Genomic DNA, 19,695 nt, shown 5'->3' with positions numbered 1-19,695 from the left:
TACAGTTCAATGCAGTGCTTATCACCGTCTATAGACAGCTACCTTTCACCTATTGACTGAGAATTCCTGGGCGGAACTCACGCACACACGTCCACATGCATGCACGCACACACGCCCATGCACGCTCGCTTTGATATGTTATTCTTTAAATCCGACACTTCTCGTCGTCAAGCATTGCTCGGACAATGACCGAACCACTATTTGACTATGACCGCATACTATTCTGATGAGTTGGAAGTCACGCCATTCTTGACATTCCTTATCTGATTCTCATAAATGTCAAATAACAGTAGATGTGCAACAGTGTACAATAACCAATTGTATAATTTGTCCTTCATGCATTAACTGAACAGGGGCGTCCTCTTGTGTTGATAAGAGGGACTGCATGAAGTAGACAAATGTTTTCAGTAGGGTATACACTACAGTTCAAAAGTTTGGGGTCACTTAGAAATGTCCTTGTTTTTTTAAAGAAAAGCAACAAAAAAAATGTGTCCATTAAATAACATCAAATTGATCAGAAATACAGTGTAGACATTGTAAATGCTGTAAATGACTATTGTAGCTGGAAACAGATGGTTTTTAATGGAATGTCTACATAGGCGTACAGAGGCCCATTATCAGCAACCATCACTCCTGTGTTCCAACGGCACGTTGTGTTAGCTAATCCAAGTTGATCATTTTAAAAGGCTAATTGATATTTAGAAAACCCCTTTGCAATTATGTTAGCACAGCTGAAAACTGTTGTCCTGCTTAAAGAAGCAATACAACTGGCCTTCTTTAGACTAGCTGAGTATCTGGAGCATCAGCATTTGTGGGTTTGAGTACAGGCTCAAAATGGGCAGAAACAGAGAACTATCTTCGGAAACTGGTCAGTCTATTCTTGTTCTGAGAAATGAATTTCCTCCTACAACAGGACAATGACACAAAGCACAGCTCCAATATATGCAAGAACTACTTAAGGAAGAAGCAGTCAGCTGGTATTCTGTCTATAATGGAGTGGCCAGCACAGTCACCAGATCTCAACCCTGTTGCTCTGTTGTGGGAGCAGCTTGACCGTATGGTACGTGAGAAGTGCCCATCAAGCCAATCCAAATTGTGGGAGGTGCTTCAGGAAGCATGGGGTGAAATCTCTTCAGATTACCTCAACAAATTGACAACTAGAATGCCAAAGGTCTGCAAGGCTGTAATTGCTGCAAATGAAGGATTCATTAACAAAAGCTAAGTTTGAAGGACACAATTATTTCAATTAAAAATCATTATGTTTCCTATTCATTTTGCAACTCATTTCATGTATGTTTTCATGGAAAACCAGGACATTTCTAAGTGACCCCACACTTTTGAACGGTAGTGTACATGTATAATCAGCGTCAGTTGAGCTTAAAAAAAAATATTCTCTGCTCATTATCACTCTATTTCCCTGGTTAGTTTGGGCAAATAGCAGAAGCTCGAAGCTTCTTAGCAGAGTTGTGCGTCTATTAAAAATCTCACTTGTCAACAAAAGACTGGAGCATAGGCTACATTTATTGTAGCATGTGTGCCACCAACACATGAATCTCAACTATACAGTGCTGCAGGCCTCTTTTTATTAAAAAAAAACCTCCATAGTCCTTGCCGATGACAAGCATACCCATAACATGGTGCAGCCACCACCAAGCTTGAAAATATGAAGAGTGGTATTCAGTGATGTAATGTGTTTGCCCCGAACATAACACTTTGTATTCAGGACATAAAGTAAATTTTTGAGCCACATTTTTTGCAGTTTTACTTTAGTGGCTTATTGAAAATAGGATGCATGTTTTGGAATATTTTTATTCAGTACAGGCTTCTTTCCTTTCACTCTGTCATGTAGGTTAGTCCTGTATTGTGGAGTAACTACAATGTTGTTGATCCATCCTCAGTTTTCTCCTATCACAGCCATTAAACTCTGTAACTGTTTTAAAGTCACCATTGACCTCATGCTTAAATCCCTGAGCGGTTTCCTTCCTCTCCAGCAACTGAGTTAGGAAGGACGCCTGCACTTTTGTAATGACTGGGTCTTTTGCTACACCACCCAAAGTGTAATTAATAACTAATTAATAAATAATGCTCAAAGGGCTATTCAATGTCTGATGTTTTTTTTACCCATCTACCAATGGGTGCCCTTCTTTGTGAGGCATTGGAAAACCTCACTGATCTTTGTGGCTGAATCTGTGTTTGAAATTCCCTGCTCGACTTAGGGACTTTACAGATAATTGCACGTCTGGGGTACAGAGATGAGGTAGTCATTACAAAATCATGTTAAACACTGTTATTTGCAGTCCATGCAACTTATGCGACTTGTTAAGCACATTTTTACTCCTGAATGTATTTAGGCTTGCCATAGAAAAGGGTTTGAAAACATATTGACTTTTTTTATTATTGTAAAAATTCCTAAAAACAATTCCACTTTGACATTGAGGTATTGTGTGTAGGCCAGTGACACAAAATCTCAATTTAATCAATTTCAAATGCAGGCTGTAACACAACAAAAATGTGGATAAAGTCAAGAAGTGTCACTACTTTCTGAAAGCACTGTATATCACTGTGGTGCTGAGGGACCAGTCACAACATGTTCCGTTCAAAGCTACAAGGATTAAATGTTCAGACTACTGTATTAGATCAGGGCCTCTCATTTACACACAAAGAATGACCTTCCCACACACCTCCGCCATCGGGGGTCGGTTAAAATTAAAATGGCGGGCTTTCATCATCTCTTTTTCTTAATCTGCAGACTGCACTGATTTGAAATGATCTGGACAGGTGATCTGTGAATCCTCGGTTAACATCCACGATGTTGCTCGTTTCATTTTCTAATCAAAGATCAGTCAAATGAAGGATGGTCTCACTACTGGTGTCCCTCAGGGCACAGTAAAGTCCTCACTGATTATAAATGGCTCTGGATAATAGCGTCTGTTCAATTTCTCAAGTCGGAAATGTAAAGTCATTGCAGTCAACGGCATTAGAATAACCCTCAACACTTATACAATAGAGCCGACAGAGTTTCAATTAAAAGGCCTTTATTTTGTGAAAACATTTTCTCCACACAGCGGCCAAGCCTCAGCACTTGTGGTACATTAATATAAAGACACGATTTCAAATGTCTTCACGTGGCTACAAAAACATCCTCACTCACTGAGGAAAATAGTTGTAACAAACCACTCCAATTCTCATCAAAACTGTTCAAATGTTATTTACTGTATTTACAAAACCCTACATTATTATACAGTCTGCGATTTGAGCATGAATCATCGACAGTTACACCTCTACAGTGTGATTCAGAATTTTTGTCAATTGATTAAATCAAGATTTTTTTTGTCACCACAATAATATAAAAAATAAAAAGCTGAAATGTCTTGAGTCAATAAGTATTCAACCCTTTTGTTATGGCAAGCCTAAAGTTCAGGAGTAAAAATGTGCACACAAGTTGCATGGACTCACTTTGAGTGGAATAATAGTGTTTTACATGAATTTTGAATGACTATATATCTGTACTCCACACATACAATTATCTGTAAGGTCCCTCAGTCGAGCAATGATTTACAAACACAGATTCAAACACAAAGACCAGGGAAGTTTTTCAATGCCTCGCAAAGAAGGGCACCTTTGGTAGATTGGTGTAAAAAAAAAAGCTGACATTGAATATCCCTTTAAGAATGGTGAAGTTATTAATTACACTTTAGATGGTATATCAATACAACCAGTCACTACAAAGATACAGGCGTCCTTCCTAACGCAGTTGCCGGAGAGGAAGGAAACCTGGTTCAGTCTGCTTTCCACCAGACACTAGGAGATTAATTCATGTTTCAGCACAACAGTAACCTAAAACACAAGACAAATCTACACTGGAGTTGCTTACCAAGAAGACAGTGAATGTTCCTGAGTGGCCGAGTTAGTTTTGACCTAAATCTACTTGAAAATCTATGGCAAGGCCTGAAATTTTTTGTCTAGAAATGAAAACAACCAATTTGACAGAGTTTGAAGAATTTAGTAAAAAAACAATGAACAAATGTTGCACAATCCAGGTGTGGAAAGCTCTTAGAGACTTACCCAGAAAGACTCACAGCTGTAATCGCGGCCAAAGGTTCTTCTACAAAGAATTGACTCAGGGGTGTGAATACCTATGTAAATTAGATATTTCTGTATTCCATTTCCAATAATTTTGCAAAAATTTGGAAAAACATGTTTTCACTTTGTCATTATGGGCTATTGTGTGTAGATGGGTGAGACAAGGTGTATGAATACTTTCTTAAGGCACTCTATATAAAGGAGAAAGTCAAAGGTTTTAAAAAAAGAGTTGTTTGAAAGTTAGACTGGTTTTATGCCACTGCAGTGTCTGACAGCTGAGTACACTTACATATCTATTATAGTTCCCTTCGCATCTGGTTGAATAGCTTCAAATGGCTTGGCTTTAATATATACTATTGATGTAATTGAGTTATACAAATTGATTTTTAAGTAGACAAACAAATTTACTTCCAAGTAGACTGAATAATTAGCTGTCGGGTGAATTCAACTAGTTAAACAGACAGAATCATTAGATGTCCAAGTTGACAGAATCATTTGCTTTAATTTTTCTGGCTCTGTAAACGTACTAATTCACGTCACACATGCATAAATGTTGGTAATATACATGGACATACAGTATTACCACTATGAGCATAAAAATACAGCTGACTGGCAGCCCATAAATGTCCCCTTTTACCGTTTATAAAAAGGATCCTTCACTTCAAAAGTCATTATTATTACATATTCACACACAGTATGATCAAATATTTCATTGCAGCTTTTCATTGACATAAAGCTTTAATATGTGATGTTTTAACTGAGTAAACGTTTCCACTTATCTAGCTGTACAGTGTTCTACAGGGATGACATTGGGCATTTCCAAAACCAATACTGTACAGATAATCTTTTCCAATTACATCATTTTCAATGCTAACAGGACAGAAACACCATATGGATACGGAATTGTCTCCTAACTAGAGATCAGGATCCATTTAATACGCTGATTTAAGGTTATAAATGTGCTCCCCGCAGCTTGTGTTCAGATACACACAATTGAATGACGATCTGGTTTTCTTTGTGCTATGTATCACTTCACAAAGCCCATTAGTTGTGATGTATGGTGCTTTAAGGTGTTTAAACGTCTACCGTTCTGACTCAACAATTTTCCATGTGCCGGTTCTATACACTTGCATAGGGAAGGTCCTTAACAACAACTCAACCAAATGGCTTTTGGGGAACTTTGTGTTTGAAAATTTCAGAGCACGAGCTGAATACAAAAGACAGATTTCCAATACACCGCTCATTTGCATATTTTCTCTCTTTGATTCGAAATGCCACTGTTTCAGTCCACCAACCTTCGTCCGAGCATGATCTGCCCAAAATGTTGGCATTCCAAATAAAAAACGCAAAACCTTCCAAGCAAGCAGTGTACAGGACCCCTGCTCTCGTGTCATGCTGCATTCCTCGACAAAACAGCACTTCTTCACTTCTAGGGGACCTAAAAAGTTTGGCCAAAATGTCTCCTTCAAGGCTTGAGCTTGAGGAATGTTCGACTCGAGCTAGAACGTTCAACCAAATATTCTGGCTTCTTCAAGGTTTGAGCTTGAGCCAGGGGTGGACGATGGTGAGGATGGAGAGGACCGAAGAGGCCAGGCCACAGGCCCCCACGAAGCCCTGGCCGGTGGGGTAGATGCCCAGCCGGTCCAGGGGGATGAACACGTCGCACACGTTCTTCAGCAGGTCCAGCAGCAGCGGTGGGTTGCTTCGCAGCACCGTCACCAACAGGTGGAACTGTCTGCGGAGGCGTACAGGTAATATGGCTCCGGGAAGGGAAGAGGGGTCGGAGAGGTCGACTTCCTCGGGGGTGAGTGAAGAGGGGTGTGGAGAGGGAGAAGAGGTCCAGGTAGCCTTTGACCCCACATGGGAGGAGCGGGCCTCACGCTCCATAAGCAGGCGGATCTCGTAGGCGTCCCGGGTTAGGTTGAGGATGAGGGCAAAGAGGTAGTACCTGTAGAGAACGAGAGAGAAAGATTGAGAGTGTGAGGCAGAGAGAGATTCATGTCAAATCTGAGAGAAAGTAAAGATAGTGAGAGACCGGAAAAGAGAGGATGTAGGAGACATTGAACAAAAGAAAAAGTAGCAAAGAGGGGGAGTTAAGAGGTAGAATTAGATAACGAAAGCGATAGAAAATAGCTCTAGGGAGAGAGAATGTAGTTAACTGCCAATAGTAGTAAAGTTAATTACAGGACTTCTGATGACCATTGCCACCTCAAATAGACTGATTCCTAATGTGGTGAAATTTAAGGCTTAAATTTCCCAATTATAACAGTCACCTGAAGGATCTCTGGCTCCACTTGACCTGGTCCAGTTGGGGCAGGAGGCCAGCCTTGCCGGCCCACAGCACGTTGTCACAGGCGAAGTACATGGCCTTGTTGAGGTGGGCCACGGTCAGACAGAGACGCAGCACGCTGTCCGAGAGGTGCACAGCACGTTTCGCTGCCTCCACAGCCTCTGCGGAGTTCCCTAGACGCATCACTGGAGAGAGAGAGAAAGAGAGTGATGTGAAACCCAGAATTGATGTACAAAGAGTAAGCCTGAGACACAATCCTAAGACACAGAAGTGTAGCATTGACTTGCAGACAGTGACTTACACTTCCTTGTTAGGCTCACATGAGCTTCCAGTTGTTTCACTGTCTTCAGGAGCTCAACACTTGCCCCACCCTTCTGGAGAGTGTAACCTAGCAACGTACAGGTGTACTGTGCAGCCCTGTGTGAGCACAGAAAATGAATCAAATGTGTCAAAATCTGATTATAGCTATGTTACTATAGTTCAGTGAATTTTTTGCATATGAATAACTTGGGCACAACTTCGTCTACTTTCTCCAGTTTTCATGTCAAGGGCAATTGGTACTTACTTTCATGTAGCTACAGTAACTATCAGTATAATACCAAATGCAGTTGGGACAATGGCCACTTGATAGGGAAAGGCTGAAAATAGCAATTGTCATGGTTTCATTTATCCAGGTTTGTGAGAGCCCGAGACAAAACACTGCATGAGCCTCATTGTGCATGAGCCCCCACCAGGACCCCTTCAATTCGAACCCAAAATCAGCGGTCCCGCAGTACCCAATAACACCGGGAGGTAGGCAGTGTCGGGCAGGAGCAACCGCAGCCAAAAACCTACAAAAAGTCGAGAACTGAACGGTACAAAAGGTCTTCGCTGGACTTAGTTATTTGTACTTTTTCGTCCTCTTATATACACATTTTTGTATGTTCATGAATTTCAGTTTGTATTGACTGCTAGTGATAGTTAACAATTGAGTGTAATAAATGTAACTTGTTGACATTGTTATTTTTTTTTTCTGTCTTGAGAAATCTCAACTCTAATACATTTTAGCTACTGCACCTGAAAACTCGTTCCTTGGCTTGGCTCTGCGCACTAAATCGAATCCAAGAGTCCATGCTGGCGACAGGTGACACTTGCTTTCCTTTGCAACTGTGGATTGATTAGGCCTGTGTCCGTGTTAGCTAGCAATCTATCTACAACGTTCTATACCGTCTTCTGGCAAGAGCTGCCCAATAAAATCTGCACAGTTCAATATGTCACAATGTGCCCCAAACGTCCGCCAACAGAATTTGTTTATTTATTATTTGCGCTAGAGAGTTAGCTTCACAACACGAACAACTTCACATCTCCTTTACCCATGGACGGAACCTGTGGAGGGACAACAAAGCGAAAGTCCTATTACACAGTAATCATTAGCTACGTTACTTGTAGGAGGTTCGTCCACAACACAATACATGGATTGTATTGTACATGGCATTAGTCGTTTCAGTGGAGCACGCTATTGAATAATATGTGATAACATACATGAAAATTAACACTTGTAGTTATTTATAAACAATAGTCAAGGCAACTCATTGCTGTGGATTATATTTACTGCGAAACCTTATACTGCCACAGGGGGGCGACTCACACACACAATAAGAGGCCAGACAACCAACCAGCAAATGGAAGTCCATTTTATTTTAACGTGTTAATATAAAATAAATTAAGGAAACAATCATGATCAAGAGGAATAAAACAAACAAAACATATTCTCCCATATGTGGCACTACCAGATCCACGGAGTGCTGAAATAATAAGAGCACAACCGGTGTACTACAGGTCAGGGGGTAATAAAGGAGTGAGTGTGTATCACTCTGGAGAGGTATTGTACTTGGCATTGTCTCTATCCGCTGAAACACTATATGAAGACAATCAAACCCTGTTGTAGGCAGAGCAAAATTAAAATGCCAGCTACGCCCATCAAATCCCATTCTAAAAAATGGTTTAAATCCAGTGATTTATGTCATTTGGATATGATCAACATATTGCCCAAGCCAACTATCAGCCCAAGTATAGATCAGTGGACCATATTAGGCAATGCTGCATAGTAATGACTTGTCAACATCAACACCACCTGTGTATTAAATATCCCCTGCAACTCAGTTCACACTCAAAGTATACCCACTCCTACTGAAACATGGCACCAACCGTGAGTACAGGCTGGTCAGCTTACAAACACTAAGCAATAATCAATTGATGGCTTTTCAATTGAAACAGAGGAACCTAAATGCACAGTGAATGCTATCAGAATGTCTTTGTTTTCATCATCTTCTATATTACAAACTTTTAATTATTCTCATCCTTCTCTTTCATTGGCTGGCAAGATAAACCACATCCGTTGGGACCCTCCCTTTAATCTTCAAACTCACGTCTCATACCCCTTCGTATTTCCCAACCAACTGCCTTTAAATCAAACTTTGGAGTTCACTCCTCAACACCTATGCCACTTTACCTACTATGTGACCTTCTGAATATCCTGCATAGCCTAGTCTTTGCTCCCTTCCCCTCTCCAATTCCCATAATCTCTACCTCTCTTCAGGCCCCCCATCCCTCCCTGTGAGGTACAGTTGCACCTAAACGTCTCCTCACTGGCTCTCCATCAAAGAAATGTTGCAACTTCAGGCCAACTCCACAGTGTCTCAGCATTTAAAATATACAACACTACAGTCAATTGGTTTCATTGGATACTAAAATGCTAACGTCGGCTGTCGTTAAAAACCAGACCCAATTTTCAGCACAATGAGCATACGGTACATCAGCACAGTTCCTGCCTTCTCTAAAGCGCACAGAAGACTCATATCTTCAGTAATGATTGTTAGTTTAATTGCCCATTGCAAACACTTAATCTAACTCGGATAAGAGTCATTGGTCTCCTCGTGGAAGTTGGAACTAGGAATTGGGGCTGTAAGGGTACCACTGGAGGGAGGACTGTCATATCTCACAGCGTCTCTCTCTCAGTGCTCAGAGTGCTGTTTCTTGTGGAAGGTGGAGCGCATGCGGCTCCAGAACGACTGGCTCCTCCTGGTTTTCCTCTCGCTGCCGCGGACCGATTCTGCCTCGCGCTGGCGAATCTGGCGGACCAGGGCGGCAAATACCTCGTCGATGTAATAGCGAAATGCCGCTGAGGTCTCGAAGAAGGGGCACTGGAACTCCCGGGCCAGTTCCTTCCCCTCCTCTACTGACACCTAGTGCAGCGGAGGGAAATAGCATGTTCAAAGCCAATATACAGATAAAACCCACACACAGAAGATAATTGGTATATACCAGTGGAGGCTGGTGGGAGGAGCTATCGGAGGATGGGCTCATTGTAATGGCTGGAATGGAATAAATGGAACGTATCAAACATGTGAACCACATGGTTGACTCCGTTCCACCTATCCATTCCAGCCATTACAATGAGCCCATCCTCCTTTAGCTCCTCCCACCAGCCTCCTCTGGTATGTACAGTATATGGTACCAAATAGAGTCATGATGTACAGTGCTTTCAGAAAGTATTCAGACCTGTAGAATTTTTCCACATTTTGTTGTGTTGCAGCCTGAATTTAAAATTGATTAAATAGATTTTTTCCCCCACAATACACCATAATGTCAAAGTGGAATTATGTTTTTCGAAATGTTTACAAATTAATAAAAAAGTATAACCCCTTTGTTATGGCTGCTTTGCGTGATGTATTGTTGTCTCTACCTTCTTGCCCTTTGTGCTGTTGTCTGTGCCCAATAATGTTTGTACCATGTTTTGGGCTGCTACCATGTTGTTGTCATGTTGTGTTGCTACCATGCTGTGTTGTCATGTGTTGCTGCCTTGCTATGTTGTTGTCTTAGGTGTCTCTTTATGTAGTGTTGTCTCTTTTGTCGTGATGTGTGTTTTGTCCTATATTTATTTTTTATTTTAAAAAAAAAAAATAATAATCCCTGCCCCCATCCCCGCAGGAGGTCTTTTGCCTTTTGGTAGGCCATCATTGTAAATAAGAATTTGTTCTTAACTGACTTGCCTAGTTAAATAAAGGTTAAATAAATAAAAATAAAAAGGCAAGCCTAAATAAGTTCAGGAGTACAAATTCTAATAACAAGTCACATAAGTTGCATGGACTCTGTGTGCAATAATAGTATTTAACATGATTTTTGAATAACTACCTCATCTCTGTACCCTACACACACACACACATAAATCTGTAAGGTCCCTCAGCCGAGCAGTGAATTTCAAACACAGATTCAACCACAAAGACCAGGGAGAATTTATGATGCCTCGCAAAGAAGAGCACCTATTGGTAAATTGGTCCCCCCAAAAAAAGCAGACATTGAATATCCTTATGAGCATGTGAAGTTATTAATTACACTTTAGATGGTGTTTCAATACACCCAGTCACTACAAAGACAGGCGTCCTTCCTAACTCAGTTGCCAGAGAGGAAGGAAACCTCTGGGATTTCACCATGAGGCCAATGGTGACTTTAAAACAGTTACAGAATTTAAAGGCTGTGATGGGAGAAAACTGAGGATGGATTAACAACATTGTAGTTACTCCACAATACTAACCTAATGGACAGGGTGAAAAGATGGAAACCTGTACAGAATAAAAAAATATTAAAAAAATGCAACAAGGCACTAAAGTAATACTGCAAAAAATGTGGCAATGCAATTCACTTTTTGTCCCGAATACAAATTGTTATGTTTGCGGCAAATCCAATCCAACACATTACTGAGTACCACTATCCATATTTTCAAGCATAGTGGTGGCTGCATCATGTTATGGGTATGCCTGGAGTAAAACCTGGTTCAGCCTGCTTTCCACCAGACACTGGACGATGAATTCCCCTTTTAAAAGAATAAATGGGCAACTGCTGTACAATCCAGGTGTGGAAAACTCCCAGAAAGACTCCCAGTTGTAATTGTTGCCAAAGGTGCTTCTACAAAGTATTGACTCAGGAGTGTGAATACTTATGTAAATTAGATACTGTATTTCTAAAAACATTTTCACTTTGTCATTATGTGGTATTATGTGTAGACGGGTGAGAGAAAATATATATATATTTAATCCCCTTGTATTCGGGCTGTAACAACAAAATGTGGAATAAAGCAAGGGGTATGAATACTTTCTGAAGGCACTGTATATGTTACAGTAAATGTTTGAATCTACAGATTCCCTGTCTCCTTGGTAAATCTACAGATTCCCCAGGGAATCTAAAGGTATACCATACCAGTCAGACAGGCAATCTGTAGATCTTCCAGTAAATATATAAAAGACAGGCATTTTGAACAGCGGTAGGATTTTAATGCAGCCAGATAGCGTGCAAAACATACTGTAGTGCCAAGGCTACCAATGGGCGTCCCTTTCCCCCTCCCTCCTTCCCTTAATTCTCACCTGTCTGAGATGGGTCAGGTCAGACTTGTTGCCCACCAGTACCACGGGGGTGTTGGCGGTGCGGCGCACACGGTCAATGAGCTGCTTGAACTGGCGCGCCTCCTGTAAGCTCCGCCTATCTGTGATGGAGTAGGAGATGATGAAGCCCTCGCCCGCCCGCATGTACTGGTCCCGCATGGCTGTGAACTCCGCCTGGAAAGGGGCATGTGTGAATGTATACATGTGAGGGAGGGAGGGAGGGAGGGAGGGGGGTGGGGGGTAGAGAGAGTGGTTAAGGACTGATACAGAAAGCATCACAGCAAAATACTTAGGTAACATTATATATCCCGGTGCCACACACACACGTTATGTTCTTCTATCCTCGCAGGGACCTAAAATGTATTTTCATTCAAAATCCTATTTTCCCTAACCTAACTCCTTACCCTAATTGTAACCCTAAACCTAAACATAACCCCTAAGCTTAAAATAGCCTTTACCCTCATGGGGACGTGGGAAATGTCCCTACGAGGGAGAATTTAGCTTGTTTTGGGGGGATTTTAGGTCCCCACAAGGATAGAAGACACCCCCCCACACACACACATACTGGTATGTGTGTGTGTGCCTGAGAGCATCAAGAAAATCAATCACCAATACATTGGTCTGTCTGTCCTACAAACTACTGGAGGACGAACATGGAGACCCACAGAAAAGAAAGATTAGAATTTGGATGACTCAGAAGTTAAGGGTCACTTGAGACAGTGGACTGTGTGAACAGTGAACTGCAATTCTCTGTGTGGACACTTCCCTGACTTTGGTATGGTACAAACAAACCCAGTCACGGGCATATATTATAGAACATGTACATGACCATATATGGAAAATGACTAATATTATAAGTGAACCATACGTGTCTATGGATGAGTCAGAGAGACAGGGAAAGACACCATTGTGGGGAGCGGGTGAGAGACAGAAATGATGTACGTTTGTGGAAAAAGAAAAGGAGTAGATGGAGTGAGCGACGCTTAAAAGAAAGTTGAGAAGAATAAGGATGCGGATGTTATGACGGTGAGGGAGATGACAGAGTGAAATATGTTCCTCTGGGTTTGCTTTGGCAATGTAAGATAACTACTTATCAATGATAAGTTATCATTCTAATAAGACTGATTGAATGGAATTGAGAGACAGGGAGAGACCGTCGGAAAGGGCTGATTTAAAGGAAAGTGAGCATTGGGATAGAGGGAAAGGCTTTCCTCTCCTCTTCTCCTTTCCTCTATTTGAACTGATGCAAAAAAAACTAGACAGATGAAAGCAAATTCCCAGTCCTTCCCAGATGTTTTTTCATATTGCTTTCACCTATCCTATCTTTACAGATCAGTAGATGAAGGAGAGGAGGGGAGGAAGCCATATTAGACTATTGAGAATGAGACGCAGCCAAAAGAGGTGGAGACGTGACATTTATATGGAAGCCCTTTGTGAGGAAGTGTACCTGTCCTGCTGTGTCCAGTATGTCCAGGTTGGCTGGTTCATCGTCGATGCGGATCTGTGTCTTGTATGCATCCTCTGGGAGAGACATTGAGTGGTATTTTAATGGCTATACAGGATGATTGTGTAGTTACATGTCATAAGCCGTGGTTCATCGACTCTGGTGATGCTATGCAGCGAGCGGATGCGCTTTACCAAGTTACGACAGGTGTTCTGTTGTTTGGGACTTGCGGTTCCTTGTACGAGTTCTGACATTTCAGGCTCGCGAGGTAAGTATTGTTCTTGGAACCGTGGGGTCTATGGACTTGGGCTGTAGTGGCAGCATGTCAGTGCGCATAGCCAAGTTGCAGCAGGTTCTGTTTCCCTATATGGGGCGCTGACAGTTCAGGCTTCTCAGGTAAGTTTTAGGGAAGAAGGTGGCTTCTGTAAGCCCATTTTGAAGCCGGTGGAACCTGTGTGTGCTTTGGCTGACGTTTGGTACCCTCTGACCCGGGTTGGGGTGTGATTGTACCCATAGTATGTTATGCAGAGTGACCGACTGCAAGGTAAAGTACAGTTATGAATATAACTGTAGGTACACCCGTCTAGTACCAGGTCGGATCCCCCTTTGCCGCCAGAACAGCCTGAATTATTAGGGGTATGGATTTTACAAGTCAGATAAATTCCACAGGGATGTTGGTCTATGCTGACGCGATGGCATCATGCAGTTGCTGCAGATTGGACGGCGGTACGGCACCGCCACCAGTCTGTACCGTTGACACCAGGCAGGATGGGTCCATGGACTATGCCATCAGGAACTGGGACGCAACAGGAACTGGGATTTGTCGGACCAGGTGATGTTTTTCCACTCCTCAATTGTCCAGTGTTGGCAATCGTGTGACCACTTCTTATTTTTAGCTGATATGAGTGGAACCCTGTGTGCTCGTCTGCTACAACAGCCCAGCCCATCCGTGATAATGATCAACGAGTTGTGCACACCAAGATGCCGTTCTGCACACTACTGTTGTACTGTGCCGTTATTTGTCCGTTTGTGGCCCGCCTGTTAGCTTGCACGATTCTTGCCATTCTCCTTCGACCTCTCTCATCAACAAGCTGTTTTCGCCCACAGGAACTGCCGCTGACTGGATGTTTTTTGTTTGTCTCACCATTCTCGGGAAACACTAGACACTGTCGTGTGTGAAAAGCCCAGGAGGGCAGCAGTTTCTGAGACACTGGATCCGGAGTGCCTGGCCGTGACGAACATACCACTCTCAACGCTTCTTAGGTCACTCGTTTTGCCCATTCTAATGTTCAATCGAACAGTATGAATGCCTTGATCCCTGCTTTATATAGCAAGCCACTGCCAGGTGACTCACTCTCTGTAGGAGCAATCCATTTTCATGAATGGGGCGGTGTACCCATTAAACTGTATATATAAAATCAATGATTAATTCAAAATACGACACGATCACTGATTTGATGTAGCCGTTTTTGGTGTGGTTAAAAGCAGGACAAATATGAGTGGCGTTAGTTTGATCAGATGCCAAGCACTCTCTCACCTATGGTGGGGTCATGGTCTTCAGGGAACCTGTGGCTGATAAACTGCATTATAATAGCTGAGGAGAAAGAGAGAGAGTTTTAAGTTTTCACAAGCTTTTTGGGGGGCGATTACATTGTCACAAAGCTGCACAGGCACTGCATCAATAAACCAAAGAGGAGAAATCAGAAACAAACTACAGCAGATCAGAAGACAGAGCGGAAGAAAGAGAGAGATGGAGAGATAAAGGGATTACGAAGTCAATGCGGGAGACTTTATTACATAACCCTGGTTGTATCACACACACAAACTTCTCCATCTCATTTTCCTCCCTCCAGGCGGGTAGTGGTTCACACACATAGATAAACACACCCTGCAGCTTACACAGAAAGACACAGTATCTCCGCCTCTGCAGCATCAGTGTACACCCACTCTAGTTTCCATGGCGAAAGCAGGCACAGATGTTGTTTTTAACGACCCATCTCTCCCGCTATCCCTCCAAATCCTCCCTCTCGCCGATGTTTTTACTACTTTCTGTGTACCTATACCAGGTGAACTCTGCCAGTATCCATGGCAACAGTAGCCAAGAGGGGGGAAGGCGGTTGCTAGGCACTGACGCGTCTTCCTGACGACAGGCACCCAAACGGCACCCCAGACTGCCGTAGAAAGCGGCCAACGCCCATGCTTACGAGAAGAGAACTCTGACTATCTGACTGCACTTGGAGGGTGTGTCAGAGAAACATAGAAAATACAAGGCGGCATTAGGAGAAGTAATGAGGTAAATCAAGACAGAGGTGGAGAAGAATAGTCAGTCAGACATAATATGTAAAAACAGACAGCAAGACAGAAGAAAAGACATGCACTAAGTAAGAGTGAGGAGGAGTGCAGTTAAGTGTAATTATGAGTGTGTTATGAGTGTGTGTACTCACCGCTCTTCCCCACTCCCCCCTCTCCCAACATCACCAGTTTGTACTCGCGAGAGAGGCCCCCGGAGCCTCGCAATGACTCCATTTACACTATGAAAAGAGAGATAAGAGGCTGTGAGTAATACACATATACACATATACCCTTTAAAACAGACACACGCACACACACGTCAACACACAAACATACATAATAATTATTGGTCTCAGTTTATTAAGCCCAGGACTAATGAATAGAACTATGAAAGAGAGTGTACAGAATTGAAAGTGACTAACACACAAACAGACAAACATGATGCCACACATGCTAATGTGCAATCTTGCTGTCATGTGTCAAGCCCTAAAACTAATGACAAGAGAGAGGAGATGGAAAGAGAGAACGAGATACACAACACACACACATTGGCAAACTTGAACATCAATATCCATTCACTGTCGAAAGTCGAGTCAGTCAACCACTGTACCACACAGTAGATCTATTGAATAGCGATGAGACAGCAGTGAAAGAGAGAGTGGTTTCAGGGACAGAAGTAGAGCTATACAGCCAACATTCTAGTCTACTTTGCTACCCTTGAAAAACAAAAACTATTCAACTCATCTGAATAGGCCACTATTGTCATCGCCTCGGACCCATTTGGAGTGTGTGTAGATTGACTTATGAGTCAGATGGCTCTTCAGTTTATTAGATTGGTGTATGCAGCAGCTAGTAGCTCTCATGCGGAAAGAGGAACCGCCTCCTATTGACTTGACAACAACCATGTGATTTCTAAGTGCAAGGCGAATGTGTGACATTGACCACCACAAACCCAGGCAATGTCATCACAACTATTGTTATCACCTATCCTTCCCTTTCTATAACCCAAAATAGCATGATTGAAATAAAAAATGTACAACAACAGACTATATTAAACTTGAAATTAATTGTCAGAATAAATTACAATTCATTATATATTTATCCTTGATAAATAGACCTACATAAGCACACATTTACTTATCATTAGGGCCTAGGCTACTAATGGTAGTCATTATGAAGTGATCACATTCACTCAATGATGGAATGCAGAGACACGACGTTTGACAAAGCCGGTTCATTGTTGTCAGGACAGAGGCAGATAGAACAGACATAACTTGGGAGGTTAAAAATAGATGTTCATATCCGCTTGAGAGTAGCTACGGTTTTTTTGTTGCCTTATTTTATGTAAAATAGGTCTGAACTTCAATAACGCATGACTGATCCCATGTCCGTGCACAATTGCATAAAATTGCTTCAAAACTTATCTTTGGTAGATCCAAAAACACAAAGGAGTGGATGGTATTGTAGTATATTGCCGAGTCTACACAGGCTTTATGATTCAAGGGAGTCTCCAGGCTTCAGATAGCTCAGGCCTCAGTTTTATTGAAATGCAGATTAAATATATCGACTCTGTAGTAGCCTTATTCAACGTCCACAGTTAGGGGATCTCATTATTATTTGTAGAGGCTACCTAAACTAAGCGCAACAAAAGTAAACGTTTATTGCACTATTGTCACGTTGTTATAGCCTAATGTTACAAACAGTGAGTCGGCATAGTTTCAGCGGACGAAAATAAAAAATATTTTCTAAATCATTGAATCTCTGACAAAGTCGCATTGAAAACTGCATCCGTTGCAAACATTCACTGAAATACAACAACCATTTAATATACTTTAGTGGCTACTTTGAAACAGGATAAACAACAAACATATTTTAAAAGGGCAATAGCGAACCTTCAAAAGACTGGTGAAGTAGCAGAATGAATTGTGTGGCTGTAACGTTAGGTGTCATAGGATTAGGAAAAACAAATTACTCTAACTTTTCTAAACTTAAAATGTAAGATTGTTCTTGAAATCAAGTGTACCCTATGAGTCGATCATTGATGAACGTAAAACAAGCTGCATACATTTGTTAGCCTTTTTGCAGATCAGTGTTCAATCGGACATTGCACACATTGTTTCATGTAATTAAAGGAACGAGTTCAGTGAGAAAGATGTATATTGCTGACTACAACGAAAGCAAATGATTGAACATTTGCAAACATAAAATAGCCAAATGACTTCATGCATACATGAATAGACATTAGCGACTCACCTGTGTCACAGAGCTTCTTTCTTCATAATTTCCGAAATTACTTTTATGGCCATTTAGTGCTTGACGTTTGACAAGTCATGCTACAAAATCCTCACTAACTGTAAACAACGCCAGCAGTCTGAAAACTACGTCACAGGGTCCCACCTCCCGTCGGGTCAGTGGCTGTGACTTTTCAGTAGAGTTGAAAGTGACCTTGAAAAGTGACTTTGAAGTTCAGTTAGCTACTGTTACAAAGTGGTAACCTGTACAAAAGGCTGTGAAGTATTTGTAGTTAATCATATCAGTAACGTTAGATCATCATATCAGAGTTGTAGCTCCGCCCACCGGGGAAGTGGAGCAGAGCATGCTGGGTGATCTCGAACTCAGAGAAAATCAGCTCGAGAGAAGTCAAGTGAGAGAAAGTTCCAGCCATCCTTGTGTTTTCCCACCAGATGGCTTTTATTGTGTTAGCCAAGGCCAGTGTGCGTCCTTGTTAATATACCACACACACGCACGCACATCCATACAGTGCATTCGGGAAGTATTCAGACCTCTGGACTGTTTCCACATTTTGTTACATTACAGCCTTATTCTAAAATGTTTTTAAAATTTTTATCATCAATCTACACACAATACCCCATAATGACAAAGCAAAAACAGGTTTTTAGAATAAAATAAAATAAACAGAAATACCTTATTTACATACATATCCATACCCTTTGCTATGAGACTCGAAATTCAGCTCAGGTGCATCCTGTTTCCATTGATCATCCTTGAGATGTTTCTACAATTTGATTGGAGTCAACCTGTAGTAAATTGATTTGGAAAGGTACACACCTGTCTATATAAGGTCCCACAGTTGACTTTGCATGTCAGAGCAAAAACCAAGCCATGAGGCCGAAAGAATTGTCCGTAGAGCTCTAAGACAGGCTTATATCGAGGCACAGATCTAGGGAAGGGTACCAAAACATTTCTGCAACATTGAAGGTCCCCAAGAACACAGTGGCCTCCATCATTCTTAAATGTAAGAAGTTTGGAACCACCAAGAATCTTCCTAGAGCTGGCCGTGCGGCCAAACTGAGCAATTGGGGGAGAAGGGCCTTTGTTAGGGAGGTGACCAAGAACCCAATGGTCACTCTGACAGAGCTCCAGAATTCCTCTGTGGAGATGAGAGAACCTTCCAGAAGGACAACCATCTCTGCAGCACTCCACCAATCAGGCCTTTATGGTAGAGTGAAAGACGGAAGCAACTCCTCAGTAAAAGGCACATGACAGCCCGCTTAGAGTTTGCCAAAGGCACCGAAAGGACTCTCAGACCATGAGAAACAAGATTTTCTGGTCTGATGAAACCAAGATTGAACTCTTTGGCCTGAATGCCAAGCGCCACGTCTGGAGGAAACCTGGCACCATCCCAACGGTGAAACATCGTGGTGGCAGCATCATGCTGTGGGGATGTTTTTCAGCGGCAGGGACTGGGAGACTAGTCAGGATCGAGGGAAAGAAGAATGGAGCAAAGTACAGAGACAACTTGTTCCAGAGCGCTCAGGACCTCAGACTGGGTTCACCTTCCAACAGGACAACAACCCTAAGCACATAGCCAAGACAACGCAGGAGTGGCTTCGTGACAAGTCTCTGAATATCCTTGAATGGCCCAGCCAGAGCCCGGACTTAAATCAGATCGAACATCTCTGGAGAGACCTGAAAATAGCTGTGCAGCAACACTCCCATCCAACCTGACAGAGCTTGAGAGGATCTGCAGAGAAGAATGGGAGAAACTCCCCAAATACAGGTGTGCCAAGCTTGTAGTGACATAACCAAGAGAAGACTCAAGGCTGTAATTGCTGCCAAAGGTGCTTCTACAAAGTACTGAGTAAAGGGTATGAATACTTACGTAAATGTGATATAACTGTTTTTGCTTTGTCATTATGGGGTATAGT

The 19,695-nt window shown here is 42.2% G+C and overlaps 2 protein-coding genes across 2 annotated transcripts; both read right to left on the bottom strand.

The window, feature by feature from the left end:
- Positions 1 to 4,565: 4,565 nt before the first annotated feature.
- On the bottom strand, positions 4,566 to 7,763 carry LOC139554789 (peroxisomal membrane protein 11B-like). Its single transcript, XM_071367937.1, has 4 exons — positions 7,430 to 7,763; positions 6,675 to 6,790; positions 6,357 to 6,558; positions 4,566 to 6,031 (listed from the first exon to the last, which is right to left on the bottom strand). Exons 1-4 carry the CDS (start codon positions 7,483 to 7,485, stop codon positions 5,614 to 5,616), a joined length of 792 nt encoding a protein of 263 aa, XP_071224038.1. The 5' UTR covers positions 7,486 to 7,763; the 3' UTR covers positions 4,566 to 5,613.
- A 265-nt stretch (positions 7,764 to 8,028) lies between these two features.
- On the bottom strand, positions 8,029 to 18,193 carry LOC139554790 (GTP-binding protein Rit1-like). Its single transcript, XM_071367938.1, has 6 exons — positions 17,780 to 18,193; positions 15,679 to 15,765; positions 14,772 to 14,828; positions 13,238 to 13,311; positions 11,773 to 11,964; positions 8,029 to 9,597 (listed from the first exon to the last, which is right to left on the bottom strand). Exons 2-6 carry the CDS (start codon positions 15,758 to 15,760, stop codon positions 9,367 to 9,369), a joined length of 636 nt encoding a protein of 211 aa, XP_071224039.1. The 5' UTR covers positions 15,761 to 15,765; positions 17,780 to 18,193; the 3' UTR covers positions 8,029 to 9,366.
- Positions 18,194 to 19,695: the final 1,502 nt, after the last annotated feature.

The sequence above is a fragment of the Salvelinus alpinus genome, chromosome 26 (genome assembly GCF_045679555.1).
Source record: "Salvelinus alpinus chromosome 26, SLU_Salpinus.1, whole genome shotgun sequence".
In the NCBI taxonomy this organism is placed as follows: domain Eukaryota; kingdom Metazoa; phylum Chordata; class Actinopteri; order Salmoniformes; family Salmonidae; genus Salvelinus; species Salvelinus alpinus.
This window is presented reverse-complemented; position numbering and strand designations above follow the sequence as displayed.